This window comes from Belonocnema kinseyi, chromosome 7 (assembly GCF_010883055.1).
Source record: "Belonocnema kinseyi isolate 2016_QV_RU_SX_M_011 chromosome 7, B_treatae_v1, whole genome shotgun sequence".
Lineage (NCBI taxonomy): Eukaryota > Metazoa > Arthropoda > Insecta > Hymenoptera > Cynipidae > Belonocnema > Belonocnema kinseyi.
The window spans coordinates 35,084,574-35,106,408 of record NC_046663.1 but is presented as its reverse complement, the minus strand read 5'-3'; the positions used below and the strand labels follow the sequence as shown (position 1 = coordinate 35,106,408).

The following is a 21,835-nucleotide window of genomic DNA, read 5'->3' as shown; positions in this document are numbered from 1 at the left end:
TCTAAAATATTAACCTTGAAGTCGCATGTATTTTCAAATTATACGGGGGGGAGGGGTCCAAAAAGCAGTTTTTCTCGAAAACGAATATTTTTGAGAAGAAAATTCTGGTCATTCTAACAAAAATACAGGTAAAAAATTGTTTTTAAATTACGAGATGCACTGGCGTCAGTTTATTTTTTTTTTAAATCGATCAACCTGGTACGCTATGCCCTCGGACTTTTAAAATTAACGTGGGATTAATGGGACAAAAAAACATTTACATTTTATAAATTAAAGTTCCTCGCCTCTTAAGAAATATATAAAGAATAATTTTCACACAATATCTTTTATTCTTGACTTTCTAGTCCTTAAAACCTTCGAATCTGAATCTTCTAAGCTGAAAATTGCACTGTACCCGAAAAATGCCCCAAAAATTTAAAATAACAGTTTTATATAAAATTCATCCTAAATACGGTAATTTTTGGAACTTTTTCAACATTAATTGTTTTTTTCGACAAGAGACAAGGTTCGAAATATTTTTTGATAATTTTAAATTATTTAGGGAATTATTATTTGTTTAAAAAAATGTTGGTCGCTTGCAAATCGTTAAAAGTTAAAAAAAAATTAAAATACAGTTTGTTGCATTTTAAAACTAATATTTATTTTAAAATATATTTGGTAATTATTTATAATTTCTATTTTCAAATTGAGTTTTCCCTTGCAAGTCGTGCAAAATGTTAGTATTTTCTAGAATTAATTACACAATTAACGCTTTTTGATTTTAATATATTTTTAATGATATTGACAATTATTTAAACAATTTTCATTTGTGTAATGGTTTCCCCCTGTAAATCTTTGAAAATACTATTTTCTGGAACTAATGATGCAATTAATAAATGTTATTGATTTTGAAAGACAGTTTTGCAATTATTCGTACAATTAATAATCATTCACTTGCACCTTTTCACAGGGAAGGTGAAGAAGATTCTACTTATGCTTAATTCCTTACACTATGTCGATTATCATTTAATATTTTGTGACTTAAAAATGTATATGAGAGACCACCCAATAAGTAATGGATGATCATCAATAATAAGCACAAATATAAGTAAAATAATATATTTTAAAATTTAATATTTTATCACGATATATATTTCTTTGCATTATTTGAACTATTTTTTAAAAGTTTAACAAGTAGCAAGTTCAAACAAGAAATATTATTCTTAAAATGTATCAACTATATTGTTTATCTGGAGAAATCGTTACATTTATCGATTTGCAAGCAAAACAAACATTATTTAAGCAAATAATAATCGTTTAAAAAAATTAAAAATTATTCATATAAAACTTGGAGACTTGTGAACTATCGAATATAAATAGTTGATGTTTAAAAAATTAAAAATAATACCTTCTTTCGCATGAATTTTAAATAAAGCTGCTATTTTGCATTTTTGGGGGTATTTTCCGGGCACAATACAAGGGGTTTGTCGGTGGAAGGGGGGTCATAATTAAAATTTATTGATTTAAATCACTCCTTGAGCATTCCTTAAAAAGGTTACTGAAATTTAATTTACAAAATGTTAATAAAAAGTACTTCTTTTTTTTCTAAAATTGAGCTTTTTTATTAAAAAGCCCATGATAATTTCAAAATGGCGGGGGCACAGATTAATTTTAACTGATTATACAAAAATATAGGGTATTTCCTTCTCCCATACTTTCCCTCCACTACTTTAGCTATATTCACCTACTTCCCCTCCCCCCGCTCCACCCTTTTCCAATCCCTTCCCAAATTTCTTCTCCCTTAACTTCCCCCACTCCTAGCTTCACCCACGTAGATTCTCAAACTAAAATTCCACTACCCCTACTTCCCTTCGCTAGTCACCACTCCTCTTCTCCTTTTTACCATCATTTATAATTATTTCCTCTACTTATTCTCCCTGAATTCCCCTACTGCCCTTTCTCTTATTGCTCATTACATAACATCTCCTCCCCCACTTTCTCATTATTTCCAATATTTTAGTTACTTAATCTCCCCCCATTTTCCCTCACTGACACTATTTTCAATTTCCTAATTTCCCTCAATTCCCATACTTTCCTTCTTTTTACTGACACTTACTTCTCATACTTCCGCTTCCAAATTTTTTCCACATCCCCTCACCTAATTCCCCTCAACTTCCTTTCCACCATTTCCCCCACATTTCATCATGTTTAAAGTATTTCCGCTTCTCTTTTTTCCCCTCAAATTCTCTATTTATTGTCCCTTTGTTTCCCCTCTATTTTCCTGCCTCTACATACGCTTGATTTTCACCCCCCTTTTCCCTTAATTTCCATATTTTCCCGTCTCTAAGTCCCCTTACTTCTTTCCCGTCTTCACTCTTGAATCCTCCTAACCGACTCTCACTGCCCTCTCCAGGAAAAAGTGCGACAGGCGCACAGTGGGATGAAATCAAAAAACGAGAGTCACAATAACTAAATAGCATTTCTTAACCGATTTTGGATTTTTTTTAATCGGCCTCAAATTTTGAAGATATTTATGTGGCCTGATTCTTAATTTTATTTATTTTTGTTTGTTTAAACTTTAATGTCAATGCAGAGAGTAAAGAAAAAGTCGATTTCTTCGTTTTTTTGTTTATCTTCCTGCCAACATTTTTTCTCTTATCAGCATTGCCAAATTTTATGAGCGGGGGTAGTTGAAAGCAAAAAAAAATAGAAATCTATTAAGTTAATTGTTATAAACAAATTAACTTAACAAATAATCTGCACTATGGATTCCTCGTTTGCAAATTAAATTTTTGCGTTAAAATTACTTGCTTAGATAGAAAAAATGATACTAAATCAGACAAATTTGTTATCCGATATCTTGTATTAATCTTATAAACAAATGCCGAGTGTGTAAATGTAAAGGAAGAAAAATATCGTTTTTTCTCTAAATTTTTTTGAAATTATATCGCGAGTAATGTTGAATGATGGAAAATTCTCATCCGATATTTTTTTAATATTTCATAAACAAAGTGTATAAACAAATTCCCAATGTGGAAATTTAATGGCAGAAATAAATCGGTTCTTTCAATTTTCATCCAATTATATCGCCGATGATATTTGCAGATAATAAATTATCATCCGATATGTTTAATTAATTTTATCATCTAATTGTATAAACAATTGCTCACTGTGAACATTTAAAGGCAGAAATAAATCATTTTCCTCCTAATTTTCCTCCAATGATGTCCCATGATGTTTTATGATGGGAAATTGTCATTTGATACTTTTCATTAATTTTAGAAACAAGTTATGCAACAAAATTTAAAATTTGGACATTTAAAGGTCGAAAAAAATTCTTCTTTCTTCTCATTTTTCTCAAATCATGTCGCTAATTATGTTTCATCTATGATATTATGTTATTTAATATTTTTTATTCATTTTGTGAACAAATTGTTTTTTTGATACATGTAAAACAAAAAAAAAATTATTAATACACACAAAACAAAAGAAAACGTTTTGTCTTTTGCTTCGCACACATTCCTTAGCTAACTTCAGGTCATCTGTCTTTTATGTAAATATAATATTTGACAATAGATGGATGATGTTTATTCGCGAGATACACAATACGAATGTTTTCTGCCTTTAAACACCCACACTAGGTATTTGTTTATATAATTTGCTTATAAATTAATAAAAATTTGGATAATTATTTTCTATTATTCAATCAAACTGGCGAAATCATTTAAGGAAAATTGAGAAAAAAAGGAATTTTTTGCTACCTCTAAATGACCAAGTTATATATTTGATTGTAAAATTAATCAAAAGTATCGGATGATAATTTAAATTTCCTATCTATAAAAATCCCAGGCGACATCGTTTAAGGAAAATAAGGGTAAAAAAATATTTCTTCTTACCTTCAAATGTCTACACTGGCCATTTGTTTATATAATTTGTTTATAAAATTAATTTAAAAAATATCGGATGACAATTTTCCGTCACCAAACCTCACTGACGACATAATTTAAGGAAATTTTAGAGAAAAGGCGATTAATTGAAGGAAAATTGGGAGCAAACTCTATTTCTTTCTGCCTTTAAATATCCAAACTGAGCATTTGTTTATGAAATTAATCAGAAATATCAGATAATTTTTTATAACTTAACCTCACTGTCAACATAATTGAAAGAAAATTGAGCGAAAAATGATTTCTTTCTACCGTTAAATGTCCACCCAGTACATTTTTTTATATAATTTGTCTATAAAATTAATAAAAAATATCAGATGATAATTTTGTATCACTAAACATCATTAGCGACATAATATAAAGAAAATTCAGAGAAGAAACAATTTTGTTCTTCCTTTAACTGTCCACACTGAGCATTTGTTTCTTCAATTTGTGTATAAAATCAATAAAAAAAATTATTTTAGCCTTTAAATGTCCACACTGGGCATTTGTTGAGTTAATTTTTTTATAAACATTAACATAATAATTTCATAATTTTTTTCATCGAAGGAAATTTTTAATCGCGAAGATCAACAGAAAGAACGAAAAAATTAACTTTTTCTTAACTCTTTGTATTAACATAAAAGTTAAAAAAAAAAAATCTGGCCGCATAAATCTGTTCAAAATGCAATGCTCAACTTTTCGAAAAAATATTAAAAATTATTTTAAAATTTCCAGCTACAAGTTATTTTAAACCTTGTTTCTTATTTAATCGCACTGTGCGATCAATGTTTTTTTGTATAGCTGATACCCTAAACTTACTCTATTTGGGGACAAAATAAATGCATATTTTTCTTTTTTTTAATAATGCTAAGCCCAGGTCCTCAAGCCTTAAGCAGACTACTTGCTCTTGTCAAGTCAATTTTTATTTCTACGGCTATGGTATCATGAAATATAATTCCTGAAAAACGATTATTCACTGTATGAAAATTAACAATAATGAATTATTTCAATTATTTTTGCACTGTTTAGGGCCCCAGGACCACAAGTTCAAATTATTTTTAAAATAAAAGAAAAATATGCATTTATTTCCCACTGGATTGGGAAATCCAGAACCGAGAGTGAATTCATTTTTTTACCGGGAATTTCACGAAATTTTAGCAGAAAAAGCTATCAAATCATTTGGTGTATCAAAAACTTTGTATCACATGATATAATGTTAAGTTCAATGTTAAGCAAATTTATTTTTGCTAAGCAAATGGTACAAGTATATTAGGTGTATCACAAAAAATTGAGTTTCTTTAGGACACCCTGATGGTAAATCGAACTGAAACTAAAAGGTGTTAGTCTGGAGCTACTAGGCCCTAAAAATGGGTAAGAAATAATAAAAAGGAATTATATGGTTTAGTGGCTTGTTAAATAATCAATCGATTTTCTACGTTTGGCACAGAGTTCCTCAAATACGTATCAGGCGAAAGAAATCAAAGAACCAGCACCTGCCAAAACAACTCCTGGCTTCTAATCCCTTTGGTTTTTTGATTTTCCAGGTAATGGAAGCGGACTCAAATCCGAGCCAGATGTTGGCCTTGGAGCTTCAACAGATTCGAGATTGTCGGTGCAAGATGAGGAGGCAATCGCAATGTCAGTGGTGTCAGCCTCCTGACAGAAGCAGTCCAGGAGTTCCACTGATTCAGGGAAGCTCCTGGCACAGCATCACTTAAATAGTGCAATCAAGGTATCTCCACCAGGTCATCATTCCCTGCCCAGAAAAAAGGTACCAGATTATAGAAACTCTACAAATTCAAAATCTCATTTTCAACGTAACCAGCCATTGAGAAGAAGTGCAATGTCTCCAACGCAACACCAACAGCATCAAGAAGCTTCTCTTCTTTTTGAATATTTTGTGCCACGAAGTGTCAGTGAATTTAATTTAGCGGCTGCAATTAACGAAATAGCGGTTCCACCGCCTCCTGCGTCTGTTTTAAGGCCCATTGTTACTATTATTCCACCCAAGACCTCCAGTTCTGTTGGTGGAGGTCAGGGAAGAACTGCTGAAGTGAATCCTGGGGTTACTAGGAACAGGGAAAAAATGGTCACTTTTGAGGAAGATATTAATTGCTCAGGGTCGAATAGGAAACATTTGGGGGTTGCTAATAATGTTTTTATGTGACGCTGCAGTGCAGGTTAAGGATGAACATTAACAGGGTGGCCACTGGACTGGGAAATCAAGAAACGAGAGATTTTATTTTTTGATCGGGAATTTTTCTAATTTCTAGAAGAAAAACCTATCAAATAATTTGGTTTATCCAAAATTGTATATCACATGATATACACAAGATAATTATTCCAAGTATTCGATGCCTGAAAAAAATGTTCTAGTTTTAAAATTCAATATAATATTACTGAGGATCGTCTTTCAAATCAAAAACATTATTTTCAAATGTAAAACATTTTTTAACTCAAAACAAAAATATAGTTTTAACATTTTTTTTTAATTAAATTTTTTATTACTCTCGCTTTTTACTAATTTTCTATAAAGGGTCGAATTTTGATAATTCATAGCTCATTTTTTGTAGGAAACATTGTCTGCAACTTTACTGTTTGCAATTTTTGAAATAAATTTGTGTATGCCCAAAATCGTGAAATCAATTTTTTCAAATTATTTACTTATTTTTTAATTGGAAACAGTCAAGTGACAGGAAATTTTTTTCCCGAAAAAAAGTAAAAATTTATTACAATTAAGTCTCTTGAATTCAATACAAAAACTATTGTTAAAATTATTATTCTTAGTTAATTAAAAAATTTTATCACATACACAAATTCTTTTTTTCAGAAGAAATAAATAGAAATATCAAATACATTTTTTAAATTATACAAAAACTCATTTATCCAAAAAAAAGGTTTCTGACACATCTACTTTAAACTTAGTTTGAAATTTTTTTATAAAGAACATTTTAAGTTTATCAAATGTAAATAAAAATTATTTACTTTTTTTTTAACTGAACTGAACTGTGAGTATCCAAAATGTAACAAAAATCATTCATTCAGAATCGTCTTGTCCATGACTATCCTGAATCTGTATGAAATTAAACAATTTATAGATTTTAATTTTGAAAATTAAACTGTTTGAATTTAAAGGAAAGTCAAACAAATTTAAACATCTGATAAAACTTTATAACATATTTTGAATTTCTAAATAATTTAAAATTAATATATTTATAATTTAATGCTCTATTTAGCTTCAAAACCTGTTAAAGTATTTTTTATTTTGAAATATTCCATTTTTAACACATTTAAATTAAAAAAGAACAATTTTTTTAATTTTAAGCAATATTTGACCGTTCACTCAAGGTCAGAAATTATAAACAGTGAGAGCAATTTTTGAATTTTGATAAATAAATAACAATTAAGCATTTCAAAGAAAACCCCAGAATTTAACAAATATAATTTTAAACGAAAGGTATAACATTTCAGTATTTCATTTTTTTGCTAATTGGATTTTTTAAACATTTTTGATAGGTTTGAAATGAGAGATTTTTAGTTTTTGATTTTATTAACATTTTATGTTTTTAAGATTTTTATTGAGTTTGAAAGAAAAAAATTTTGGTTTTCAATATTTAGGAATTGGATGCAAAATAAGTTTCAATATTTTTTTTGCCATTTTTTCCCTTTTTACTTATTTATTGATGTTACGGGCTGCATTGTCAGTTCTAAATTTATTTCTGAATTTCAAACAGAAATGATTTATTTTTAAGATTTTTATTGACTTGGAAGGGACGAAATTTTGGTTTCCAAATTTTTCTGAATTTTAGGGCGGATATTCTTTTATTTTTAAGATTTTTATAGAGATAAAATGACATTTTATTTTATATTTTATATTTTATATTTTTTATTTTTTATTGGAAGATTATTTTTGTTTAGAATTTTCATTAAGTTACTGAAGGAGGGGTGACCCTTTAGTTCTAATATCTTTTCTTAATTGGAAAAGGGTTTTTTAATAAGATTGTTTTTATTGAGTTCGAGGAAAGAAAATTTCGATTTAAATTGTTTCTAAATTGTGAGAGGAATAATTTTTTGTTCTATACATTTTTATAGAGTTTTTATTTTTATCGGAAAAAATTTTTTTTTAATTTTTTCTCAATTAGAAGTGGAACATTATTTTATTTTTAACATTCTTTTTTAATGTGAGTTGAACTTTAAATTGTTCAATTGGAAATTAGTAAGCATTTACTTTTACTTTTGTAAAAGTTTTAAAATTTACTTTGTTTATGCTCTAATTAGCAGTTTAATTTAAATTACTTTAAAAGAAAAATGTTCAATTTCAAAAGTTAAAATATTTTTATGTTTATTACCGTCAACAAATTTTTTTAAGTGCGAAAAAGATCCGAAAGTTATCGGAAAAATGTTTTCCATCAATAAAACGGCCACCCTGAAGTAGTCATTGAACCAGAAATTTAGGAAAGAAAAAGTTCAAGGTGGCTGATAAGGGAGTGAAAATATCAAATGCGAAGAAAAACAAAAATGTAAAGTATAGAAGAAAAAGGAGAAAAAGACCAGTTAAAGAAGGAATGAAAAAGAAAAAGAGTGAATCAATGAAGCAGAGGAAGAAAATTTAGTATAACCAGTAGAGTTCTTAACTTCTCGGATATTCAACTGAATTATCAGCGCATTAATTTTAATAAATTAATGTGCGTCTTAAATTAATTTTAGACAAACGAAGTGACTTCTGAGAAAGTTTACTAGATTTGAGTGTGTTCACGGGAAACTGGAAATGATATCAAAAGAAAATAAAGGAGTTGTAACAAATAAGAAAAATAAAGTATAACAGCAAGAAAGGGAAAGAAAAGGAAGAAAGAATACTACATTGTTAAAAAACAACAAAAGAGAGAGAAAATAACAAAAGTAAACAGAAACATAGTAGTGAGAAATAAAAATAATATTAAAACTGAAAAAATATCACAAAATTTAAGAAGAAAAATTAAAAGAAAGGAAAGGAACAATATCTGAAAGAAAGGAATCAAAAGGATGAATAGATTTTTGTGATAAAATTAAAAACCACACGAAGACTATTGTAAATATCGTCAAGGTTGTTATAAAAAAAAATCACCAATTTGATATGAGATTCAACAATTATGAGAATAAGCTGCAAGTAATGGACCCTCAAAACCTTACACAGATCTAATTTTTCAGATTCAAACTTTCAACATTATTCAAAAAGGAAATGGTTAAATTTATTTATAGCGCAAGTACAGGATCTGTTCCATAAGTAGTGGGACTGTATTTTAATAATCCACTCGAAGCAATATTGGGAGTTTTGCGCAGTAAATATTGCGCGAGAAGTAAATCCTTTTTGTCGGGTTCCGCCATACGCTGGGTAGGATGGATGTTGGGGACGCCAGGAACCAAATTCATGCTCGAGCAGTCGTCTCCAATCATTTGCGCAGTAAATGTTGCGCGAGAAGTAAACCCTTTTGTATGCTTCCGTCATGCTCTCAAGCACCAGCTCGAGCAGCGCTGCACGGTGAAGTTTCTTCTTAAATTGAGAATGTGTGCAACCGAGACTTCCATCAGGATTGAACGGTCGTACGGAGAGGATGCAATCAGTAGATCAGTTGTTTCTGACTGGCGCTGCTCGAGCTTACGTTTCATTTCGAGAGCGAGGCGATAGCCGACAAAAAGGGCTTACTTCTCGCGCAATATTTACTCCGCAAATTCCGCCTGGGCTATGAAAAGTCAGTCCTACTGTTTTTAAAACAAACCGTGCAGTGAATTTTCTTTTCTGAATGTTCGACCAAAATATCTTTAGTCGCTGAAGACTAACAAAAAGTTTGTAAAAAATCGAGAGACTTAATTATTAAGAATGTAGATTATGAATCGTTGATTCTATGTGAATTGGTTACGAAATATGAAAAAAATTCTATTATTCTAAGAGACTTGTCCCAAAATTGATTTGTATAAATTAATAAATCACTACTACTGTAAGTAAAAGCGACAAAAGTCGCGTTATTCTTACGATTATCTACAGAGTGGTAAAGACCAGAAATAATTATTAACAAATAACGTTTAATGTAGTTAGAGGGTATATCTGAAGTTTCGAAATTTGTGAAAGAAAACTGTTGTCCATAATAAAAACGATTTTTATGGAGACTACAATGGATTAAGTTCCAGGTTTTACATTTGTTTCTGTACATAATTGTGTGACATAATATTCTAAGGAAATTCATACAACGCAGGTAAACGAGTCTCTAGTAATCACAGCTCCTCAACATTCAAAACAACATTAAAAAATACACTTACAAGGGGAAACTACACCCTTAACATTTTTTTTTGTTTAAAATTAAACTCTTTTTCCAGTAATAAGAATTTAAAAAAATTCCAGCGAAGGACACATGAAGCGATGCAGGAGTTTCTAACGAGAAATTCTGAGCTCGATTCCTGCTGCAGGAATTTTTTCTAATCAGTGTTTTATTTCTTACATTTTTTTTTGATAAAAAGTTCTTATTTTTCTTCATTTTTTCATTGATATTTTAACATCGTCTAAAAAAAATATGTATGGAAACACTATGACAACAATAAAATAAATGATACCATAAATTATTTTTTTGATTTGTGAAATCAAAAAACCAAACCGAAAATATTAAGAGAGATTTAAAATCTCGAGAAATGAAATTCTCCGATACTTGAAAATTCGCGATAATTTAAAAAATGTCCGAATTGAATTAATTCTTTACAGTTTATGATAGTATTCAATTTGAAAATTCCTCTAATAAAATTGCCGAGGCTATTAAATATCCAAAACTGTAAAATTGCCGATGGAAAGAAATTTTCGAATCTAAACAATTGAAAAGTTATTATTTTTTAAATTTTCATTTTCCTAAAAAAAAAAATCTATCAAATCAAATATAAAACAGTGTGATAAAGAAATGATATTGAAATACATAATAAAAAAATTGATATTTAATAAATATATGAGTTTTTCTCAAAGAATTTATCTAAAGCACATAGGTTTCATTATTTTTTCACAAAAAGACATTTTGACATATAAAATCAAAAAAAAATTTATATAATTTTGTTTAAAAAACGTAAAAATGGCCTAAAAAAAATCGATAATTTTATTTTACTCTAACTTTTACTTGAATATTTATTTTATTCGTATTATACAATTTTCATATATCTGATTTTTATCTTATTGAAAACCTAATTTTTTATATGAATAAAATGGTTCAAAATATATGTCTTGATATAAATTATTGGTTTAGTCGAATTAAAATGATAAATAAAACATAAATACATAAATTTGAAATTTAATTTAATTAATCACTTATAATTTAGAGAGAAAAAAATGTATGAAAAAAATAATGGAGAAAAATGTCGGGAGCAGGAACCAAGCCCGTGCTGAGATGAGTATGAATCCAAAAAAAAATTCTTAGTGTCGTAGGTTCCCTTTGCTAGTGGCCTCAGATATTTTTATAATTATATAATAATAATAAGTATAGTACTGATAGTATTAAAAAAATAAGATAACAATTTTACTAGGAATAAAGTAAAGGAAAAACGATTGCACAATGGAATATTGTTTTGTTAATCGAAAAAACAATCTCGACACTTATTGACACTCAATAACATTTTTAAATCATCTAGGTACTTATAAACAAGTTAAAGAATTGAAAAAAATAATTAAAATTTTAGTAGTTAAAGAAGTTAGTCGTTTTTAAAAGATATTTACAGGTTAATTAAATGGTGAATAATTTTTTAAATAAAATTACAGGTGCCAATAATTGTAGAGTTTACCCTCAGGCCTTTTTGCGATAGAATTTGCATCTTTTTCTCATTCAAGGTACTCTTTTTAAGTTATTCTTTTATCATGGAATGTAACGAGATTTTGTTATATTCTGTTAATGGTGCAATCTAAAATATAACAACAATGCTGAGTAATAATAAGGTGAATATTAATGTATTTCTAAGAGATGTGTCGCTATTTTTGAGTCCCTGCTGATTTGGCTCATCGATGTTGTTTCCACCAAAACTTCCTGCTGGTGGGTACCACGAATCTTCAGTCACTGGAATCTGGAATTTTATGGATTAATATTCACTTATTTTGATATTGAGGGTATCTTATACTATAACCACGTGACCGAAATAGTCCTCAGTTATGAACATTTTTTTTGTCTCAAGGTCTGGAATAAAGGAAATGAAAGGATAAATTGCGTTTGTAAATTCAATTTGAGTAATATTTTTTTGTTAAATTACTTGAGTAAAAAATTAAAGTGTAAAATTATTTTCTACTTTTTTCGTGCTCACTACGCCCACATGGATTTATATATCGCGTTTAGAATTTGAGATTAAATAAAAAGCACTAGAGAACGTTTGTATACATAAATATTTTTATAATTTCAAAGAAAGTTTATTTATAACTTGATAAAATAGGATGTAACCACTCGAGTTGTAGTGCTTTGCAGGTAATATTTGATCTAGTACATTTCAGATTTTTTTATTCGCGTATGTTGAGCACTAAAATAAATTTTGGAATAAATCTTTTTAAAAATTCTAAAAAATCAATATAAAAAATCAAATTTGCATATTCATTGCGTTTGGCCATGTTGAAGGCCAAAAAAAATTTGTATTAGGGATACTTTTTATTTAATATTTCAAATTCTAAACGGAAATTTCAATCTGTGTGGACATAGTGAGCACCGAAAAGAATGAAAATAATTTTACACATTTATTTTTTACTCGGATAATTTTTTCAAAATTATTACTCAAACTGAATATACAAACGTAATTTGTTGTCTCGTTTCCTATATTGCATACTTTGAGAGGGATATATCATTGCATTTGGCCATGGTGAACAACAACAAAAATTTCATATTCGAGCTTTGTCACGTGACCTCTACTTTATCAACGTTCAAAGTTTCTTTTCTTTTCGCTAGAAATTGCTAAGAATACTTTGAAAATAATGACAGGTTACGTATGTGCTGATACTTATTTATTAATTTACAACGAATACTAAAAATTTGGTTGTTCATCTTGATTCCATAGCACGTTTGGACGATTTAGTCCAAAATTTCTATCAGTGCTTAACGTGCGAGAATAAAAAATCGGTAATTCATCAAACCAAACATTAGCTGCAAAGTGCTAAAACTCGAATGGTAATATCCTTTTTTTATAAATTTATAAATAAAATTTTTTTCAAATTTTAAACGTATTGATGCATAAAAGCGTTCTTTAGTGTTTTTTATTTAATCTTTTGAATTCTAAACACGATCAAACAATCCGTGTAGACGTACAGAGCACAAAAAAGGAAAATAATTTTACACATTTATTTTTTACTCTGATAAATTTTTTCAAAATTATTACTCAAACTAAATATACAAACGCAATTTATTGTCTCATTTCCTTTGGATAAATTTGGTCACTGCTTTGGTTACGTGGTGACCGTAGAACACACCCTTAAATTTCTCTTATATATTTTAAATTTAGTGTCATTATAAGTGACATTTTAATCATTTGTTTACCTGATTTGAAGCCAAATTAGTACTTGTTGCCCAAGCCGGTATTTCTGAAGAAGTTTTGGGTTCTCGTGTTGGCCACGTCATACCCCTTCCATAAGTTGCTGATCTTTGTGTTTCAACAACAGCTATAAAAAATTAACACAATGAGTTAGATGTTTAAATGACATAGTTCAGACAAAAGGATTTAGTTGTTGAATGAATCCTTTATTCTCATTCTTCGGCTTTTGTAAAACTATACGTTTTCCTTGTCAGAACGATGGCGTATACTATGAAAAGTTTAATATCATATCGTAGTCGAGTAATATTAAGAATCCTACTTTTCCTTTTCTCAATTGGTCTGTGAAAAAATTCTAAAAATTGATGCAAATAAAAATTTTTAAATTCAAATGCGGAAATGATTAAAAAATTGACGTTAAGAACTGAAAATAGATTTGTATTAATCCTTCATTTATCTTCATTCTAGTTTGGTTCGATGAATGAATTTCCTTATGAGTGGGATTGTAGATTAAAAAAAATTATTAAAAAGATTAATAAACCAGTAGTAAAAACAAAAAACACATTTTTCAGAATGGAAACATAACTACGTTTTGCTCTATTTTTTAAACGAGAAAAAGAGTAGGAGGGTCCATTAACAACTAGCAATGCCGTATCATACATTTTTATAATAAGAGTTCAAAGATTTTCAAATAAATTTTGTAACTAAAATTGAAAAAAGGATTATTAACTTTAAATTCAAAATGACAATAATATATTAATTTAATAAAAAACGTTTTGAAAAAGAAATAAAACAAAAATAATAATAATAATGGTAGAAAATTCATAAATTTGAAAAAAAGAAGATTAACAGTGAGCATTTATGAGTTATAAATTGTTATAAATTCAAAGATAAAAACAGAATTTAGTTAAATTAAAAGTTGAATCTGATTATAGAAACTTAGTTGAATTAGTGAAGTTCCAAATTTTGTGAATAATTTTTCAATTATTTTTAATTAATTAATTACAAATTAAAATTTTAATAGACTTTCTCAACTAAACAATCCAAGATTATATTATATATTGGACTATAATTTTTGAGATCTGAAATTACATTTAAACCATTGTTACGATTTTCCCAATGAATTAGGTGTCCAGTTTCAACCTGGAGTTCAGCCATGACTATATGGTATTTGAGTTATGTCCAAAATTATCATGAAGTTCCTTCATTCTCGTAGAAAGTAATCTACCAGACTGTTCAACATAATACTTTTCACAATTCGAACATTGAATTTTATATACTTCATAAGTAAGTCGAAAATTGTCTGAATAATAATTTTATAGTATTATAAATTTGTCAAGTTCTAAATCAATAATAATTTTTTTTGCATTGAAGTCATGAACAATCCTTTTAAATTCAAAAGATAACTTTCCATGATAAGGTATAGAAACTGAAGGTTTGCAATGAAAATTTCTAACTGTATTTTTATTTGTTTGCTTAGAAAGAGAATCTTTAATTGCTTTAATTTTGTGATTAATATGTGTTTAAATACATTCTGTTGGATAATTATTTGAGTAAAGAGTTTTTTAAATAAATTCAATTTTGACTTGTAACATGATTCATGCGATAATTTAAGAGTTGTATCAATAAGATTTTACACAATGAAAATTTTACGTTTTATTGCATGATTAAAAAATTTTTTTAAATACTTTTTGTATTAATGATTAATTATAGAAACACTCAGAGAAATAAAATCGCCTTACAACATCTTGTTAATCTAGCGATAGAAAATGAATTTTTACAACATTTGAGGAATTTCATGATATGGAGGTAATTTTTATCAAGGTTTTACAGCAGTCGGAAGTGAAAGGATAGGAAGCCATACCATTGGCGTGGGAGGAGTAAGTGGGCTGAAGTAGGAGTGAGAATGGGAAGTAGGAGATTGAAGGGGTTTTAGGGAAGTGGGGGTAAGTAAGGAAGGTGATGTCAGGAGGAAGATGTCGGTGTAGAGGTGGGAAATGAAGTGAGTGGAGCATAGGGGGGGGGGGGGGGGGGGGGGGGGGCGGAGTTTGAATAATAATGGAAATTGAGGGAGTAAGGAAGCCAGTGGTGAGCAATAAAAGTTGTGGTTTGGAATTTATAGCGAGGAGAGGGGAAATAGAGGTATTTACGGCCCTGAGGGGTAGGAATTTGAGTGGAAATGAGGGTGGATAGGCAAATAAAGTAAGAGGAGAAAGGTGCAAATGTGAGTAGGAGTATAGAAACTGGAATAGGGGGGGTGGGGTAAGTAATCAAGCGGCAGTAGGGGTTGGAAGGGATAGTGAGAAAAGAAAGGTACGTAGAGAATGGGAATTAAGGAGAGGAAAAGAAGATTAACGTAAGGCAGTGAGTTGAAGGAGTTAGGAAAGTAAGAGATAATAAAGTAACGGAAGCATAAAGATGGAGTAGTAGGGTGTTTGGATGTGATGGAAAGTAAGGCAAGTGAAAAAAGAAGAATAGAAGAGGCAGGGTATTGAATGAAAAGAAGGAGAAGTAGAGAGAATAATGGGACTTTGGGGCCCAAATCCAAATGATAGGAGGAACAGTGAAATGAATTGAGGAGTATAGAAATAAGGAAAAAGATGGGACGTTTAGGAATTGGTACAAGTGTACGTAGGAGGAATAGGACAGCAAGGAAGTAATGGAAAGTATAAGATGCGAGGGGAGAGAGTGTATGGCTAGTAAGAGGGAGTACGTAGGTGAGATACGATGAAGAAAGTAAAAGAGGGCGAGGTGGCGGAGTGAGTGGCAGTGGAAGGTGAAAAGGATGTGAAGCGATAGGAAGTTAGAAGATCGAAAAGTATTGAGAGCATATGTGAGGGATTAAAGGGTAAGCGGAGGAAAGTGATTAGGGGAAGTGAGAATGTGGTAAGTAGGGGATTTGGGAGGCAGATGTAGGTGAGCGTTGGAGTAGTGAGAAAGTGATAGGGAAGTTAGCATATGTAAAGAGGAATATGAAGAGAGCGAAAGTAAAGAAAGTGAAAGGATGTGAAGTATACAAAAATAAGGAACATTATAAAAAATGAGGGGAGTGAAAGTAGGGGAATTGAGGAAATGGGGAGAGCTAGAAGAGACAGACGTATGTAGGGAAACTACGGGTTAGTATAGGAGAGCATGGTAGCGAAGTTAGGGTGATTAAGGAAGGGAAATTTAGAAGAGAGGAGCTAGAGGAATTAAGGTAATGGAAGTGGGAAAAGCAAGGAAAGTATTGGAAGTATTGGGCGGAGTGCGGTGAAGTAGAGTAAGTGGGAGAACTAGTTCAAATCAGGAGGTAAAAAGTAGCACAAGAGAAGGGAGGCTCTGTGGTGAGACTTTTGGGGGCAGAAAGAGAAGTATGAGAAGTGGCAGGAGGAATGTTACGTGATGGGAAAGAAATTAGGTGCTAGCAGGGGTAGTAGAGAAGGAAAAGTATAGAAAAGAGATATTAGATTGACTTTTTAACGTATTAATAAATTATGAAACAGTTTTTTTAGGGATGCCGCGCCTAATTTAACGATTTTTTCCAAGGAAGTTTACCTGACTCTTCTTCTTTGTTGTTATTGTTTTCATTGATATTGTTCATTATATCAACCACAGTGGAGGTAATTATTCTTTCTGTTGTTTTTTCAGTCTTCGGTTCATCCATAACTTTCTCTGTTACTGTAATTATTTCAGGAGTATTCGATGGCATTTGAGCTGAAGAAGGCAGTACATCGTTGTTACTACGAGACTCTGAACCTAGGATTAAAAAGTTGACGCTATTTTGCTTTTTTCATGAACTTTTTAAATAGCATTTTTCGTTTCAAATTTTCAAATATAAAATACATAGAAATTGCTTGAAATCAGAAAATTTCAAAATACTTAAAAGAAAATATAAATTATTATCGTTTGTTTTATAAATTATTCAGTGAAGAAGGGCCTTTTTTTATTTAAAAATAAAGGTAAGTGTAAGACTTTAGGTTTGAGTAGTAATATGTAGAATAATTTAAAAAATCAATTGCATCCTTCACAATCTTTTCCCTATTCCCTTTTTTATCCTTTCTTAAAATTATGTTTTCTCTTTTTCTCAGAAACTTTCCCTTTCTTCTTATTTTTCTGCTGAAATTAAAACTGAATTAATAAAAGAAATAAGGTAATCCAACTATTTTTCGTAGAAAGTTAATTCTTTTCCGGTCAAAAGTCTATCAGAAAATTTCTGGTTAGGAATTCATCTTTGTGGTTAGAAATTGTATTATGCGGTTGAAAAATTAATTATTTTGATAAAAACGCGGTCATATTGGTAAAAAGTTCTTTTTTTGGTCGAAAATTATATTACTTTTAGTGAGGATTCATCTTTTCAGATAGGAAATTCGTCCTCTTAAATTGTACATTCATCATTTGTAGTTGAAAGTTAGTACTTTCTAATTAAAAAGTATACTATTATATTTTTGGTTTAGAAATTGTCATTTTTAGTTTGAAATTAATTTTTTTCAATTTAGCTCTTTTTCCAAGTAATCTCTTTTCAACAAAAATTCAGCTTTTTCGTTAAAAATTTGTCCTTTCAAATTAAAAATTTACTTTTTGCGGAATATTCATCTTTTTTATTTGAAATTTGATTCTTCTTATTTTAATAGTGTACCATCAAATTTTTTATTGAGAATGTATACTTTTTTATTGAAAATTTTATTTTCTGGTAGCAAATTTATTTATTTTAATAAAAATTAACTTATTCTGTTTGAAAGATATCTTTTTGGTTGAAAATTTACTTAATTTCTTGAAAATTCTCCCATTTTTTCAAGTTATCCCTTTTATTGACAAATTCAGCTGTTTTTTAAACATTTTTCATGTTTAAGAAAAAATTCGTCCCTTTAAACTAAAAAGGAATTTTTGGTGATATATTCATATTTTTTTGGTTGAAACTTTATTGTTCTTATTCTGACTCTACTATTAAATTGCTGGTAAAGAATTTATCTTCGTGGATCAAAAATGGTATTGTTTGGTTGAAAATTTAATTATTTTCATAAAAATTCGACTATTTTATTCAAAACATATCTTTTATGGTCGAAAAATCAACTAATTCATCCTTAAAAATGAAAAAACGTATTTTTTGGTTGGCAGTTGGCCATTTTTAATTAAATAGTCCACTAGTATTTATTTCAAAATTTAAATTTCTTGGTTGAAAATTTAATTATTTTTTGAAAGTTTTACTACTTTTTTCAAGTTACCTTTTCAACTACCTTTCAAATTGAAAATTTATTTATTGGTCTAATAGTAATCTTTTTTGGTTGCAAGTTTCTTCTTTTTATTCAAAAAGTCTACTTTAATTTTAGCTGTACGTTTAACTAATTGTTTCCTGGTTCAGAAAGCACCTGTGCTGTTTAAAATTCGCCTTTTTGACGAAAAAAATCCACAGTTTTGTTGAATTTTTTTATATTTTAAATTTTAATTAATATTAGTCTTTTTTTTAATGTATCACTTTTGGTTAAACATTGTACGTTTTTATTTAGTTTTTTTTTTATTTTTCTGTTTCGGGCAAGGATTCAATCTCTTTGTTGAAAATTCATTTTTTATTAAATTAAGCTGTGTTTGATTCAAGGTTAAAATCGTTGTTCATTGAAGTATTAAATATTAAATTTTGTACTCAGAATTAACTTTTATTGACAGAAAATTCAACTATCTGATTGAAATTTAAACTATTTTATTGCAAGAAGTAAAATTATATTTTTTGTAATAGAAATTAATTCTCTAACTAATAATTTTATTATTTTTTTTTTTTTATACGAAATTTATCATTTTTAGTTGAAAATTTTACTATTTGGTAACAAATTCATCTATTTTTAAATTATTTATTTATTTCAATAGAAAATTTGTCATCTTGAATAAAAAATTAGTTCTGTTGAATTCAAACTTCATATTTTGGTAGAAAAGTCATATTCTCTGGTTGAAAGTCTATTCTTTCAAATTTGAAAATCTACTATTACATTTTTTGTTGAAAATTGATCTCTTTAGTTTAAAATAAACTATTTGTTAAAAAAATAAATGTACTTTGTTCTAAATTTCGCTGTTTGTAAAAGAAGCTGATTTTGTTGATTGAAAATTTATTTTTTTGGGTTAAAAATGACTTTATTTTCGTAGAAACCTGAACTTTTTGGGTAGAAATTTAACTATTTATATCAAATTAACTTTTTTTGTAAAAATACATTTTTATTTTGAAAATGCAACAAGTTGGTTCAATTTTTTTTTAAATTTAAAATTCAACTCTCTTGTTAAAATTTCGTCCTGTTGGTTTAAACGTTCTTTTTTTTTTAGTTTAATGATCAACTATTTAGTTGTAAATTTAACAGTTTGATTAAGAATTATTTTTTCTTCTGAAAGTTAAATTTTTCAGTTAACGATTCATCATTTTAGTTGACAATTCAGTGCTTTTGATAAGCTTAAGAATAAAGTACCAACATCCATCTGAATAAAAAGAATGTATCCCCTATTATTTCCCTATTATTGTTTGCAGAGCCTTTTGTGTTGTGAAGTCTGCAATCGTACAACTATTTCTGTAATCAATTCTCTCCTTATCTCTACAGCCAATATAAAAGAACTATTCTGTCCCATTTCTTTTCTCTGGAGACGCTCGCACGATTTCGTAATCCGCACTAACCCAGAAGATTTTTCTTCCTTATTGGCAAAGTATTACCTAAATCGGTATACTTGAGAAATAAAATCCCTTAAGCTACATTTCGTGGGTAACACTATTACGAGTACCAGAATACAAGAGTGCAAGAGCGGCTGGGTACGAGTCACGACTGGAAAATAGAGTCTCATTTATAACTTTATGAAATATAGTTATGCTACATACCTGATGGTAGATTCAGGGCACGTCCGGTACTTTTGAATGCCGTTGGGTAAGCTGTATTAGGGAAGGCGCCGTAAAAGTCGCTGGTTTTACTGGAATAGGTATCAGGCGATGCCGTTCGTTGATATGGACGACTTTGAGCTTCTAGAACCACACTAGTCCCCTCGGCAAGGGGGCTCACTGACAGTGGCAAACTGTTATCCATCATCGATAAGGGACAATTTCCACTGTTGGGTCTGCGGCAAACGTCAAATTATACAGCAATAATAGTAATAATGCAGACCGACGCGAAAGGGGGTCACTCTCATTATTCAACTTTTTATAACAACACCTAACATGCATTCGAAAAATAATTGCATACCCTTTCTTGTCTTAATGATCTTCAAGAAACATAAAAAAGTTTTAATCCTAAATTCTTATATTGCTTTACAGCGAAAACAATTTTAAGCGACAATGTGCACACTTTTAAATAATTAGATAAATTTTCAACAAAGCCATTAATATTAAATAAATCTTCTATAATTTAGAATGTGGTTAAAGTTTCTCTAATAATACAGGAAGGGTTGTGAGTAGAAGAACAGAAAGAACTTGATTAAAGATTCAAGTTTAAATTAAATTAAATTATTAATATAATAATAAATCGGATTAAAATTAAAGATAACTTTATTCCTTTCTCCAACAATAAAAAATATCAAATGAATAAATTTTAAGTAACTTTGTTTATTATTATACTTTAAGATTTGTATTATGCTCCCCTACAAAATGTTTCTTCTGGTGTCAAAATGTCTCCTTAATTACAGAAGAATTAAAAAAATATATTAATAAATATATTAGTATATATTAAAATCAGGTCTATTTTTGCAAAATATCTTATTTTATTTTAGTTGATGTTTTTAATTAATCATTTTATTTTGAAACTTAAGGGTGGCCGCAAGTCAGGGAAGTCAAGGATTCTAAAAAAAATTGCAAAACTCGGGAAGTTTATATGAGAAGCAATCTAAGTAACTGAAGAAAGGGAAATTGAAAAGAGGGAAAGTAGCCGGAATTATGTGAAATGAGGTGAGGGAGAGTAGTGGGAGTGATGGGAAATTACGGAAGGTTATTAAAAATTATGAGTGGAAGTAGAGGAAATCAGGAGAAATTCTGCGAGGAGTAGGGTAAATAATGGGAAGAAGAGAAAGGAGAGTAAGAGAATTAAGGACAAATAATTAGAGGGTAAGTAGAAAAAAATAATAGATAGGGAGGAAAGTATGGAAAGGGAAGTTTTAGCTGGAGAAGTGAGGAATAGTTGAAGTAAAGGAGAAAGAAGTTGAGAAATATGGGGGAAAATGAGGGGAGGAAAATTGTGGGAACTGACAGGAGATGGAGTAGGGGAAATAATTAAAAATGAGAGTAAGTAGAGGAAGGTAACTAAACGATAGTTAAGGAAAGTAGGGGAAAGGAAAAAGCAGCTAGAAGAAAAAGTAGAGGGAAAAGTGGAGGAGGAAGAAGCTGAGAAATGAAGTCACTGGGGGCTAAATCTGGTGAATACGGTGGGTGTCCGACCAATTCGAATTTTAGTTCTTCAATTTTAGCCATTGAAACGAAGCATGTGTGAACTCGG

At 29.3% G+C, this 21,835-nt stretch overlaps 2 protein-coding genes across 4 annotated transcripts in view; one reads left to right on the top strand and one right to left on the bottom strand.

Moving 5' to 3' along the window:
- The window catches only part of LOC117177261 (potassium channel subfamily K member 18-like), a 193,638-nt gene extending 187,998 nt beyond the window's left edge, over positions 1–5,640 (top strand). Inside the window, exon 6 of the mRNA XM_033367845.1 lies at positions 5,450–5,640. Coding sequence (XP_033223736.1) covers positions 5,450–5,565 — 116 coding nt within the window. The 3' untranslated portion in view covers positions 5,566–5,640. The remainder of the gene's footprint in view (positions 1–5,449) is intronic.
- Positions 5,641–11,087: 5,447 nt separating this feature from the next.
- The window catches only part of LOC117177436, a 65,368-nt gene continuing 54,620 nt past the window's right edge, over positions 11,088–21,835 (bottom strand). For all 3 annotated transcript variants that reach the window (XM_033368117.1, XM_033368118.1, XM_033368119.1), the window contains exons 7-10: positions 20,236–20,468; positions 16,944–17,144; positions 13,418–13,539; positions 11,088–11,969 (exon numbers count right to left, since the gene is read on the bottom strand). In XM_033368117.1, the coding sequence (XP_033224008.1) occupies positions 11,811–11,969; positions 13,418–13,539; positions 16,944–17,144; positions 20,236–20,468 (715 nt within the window). In that variant the 3' untranslated portion in view covers positions 11,088–11,810. The remainder of the gene's footprint in view (positions 11,970–13,417; positions 13,540–16,943; positions 17,145–20,235; positions 20,469–21,835) is intronic.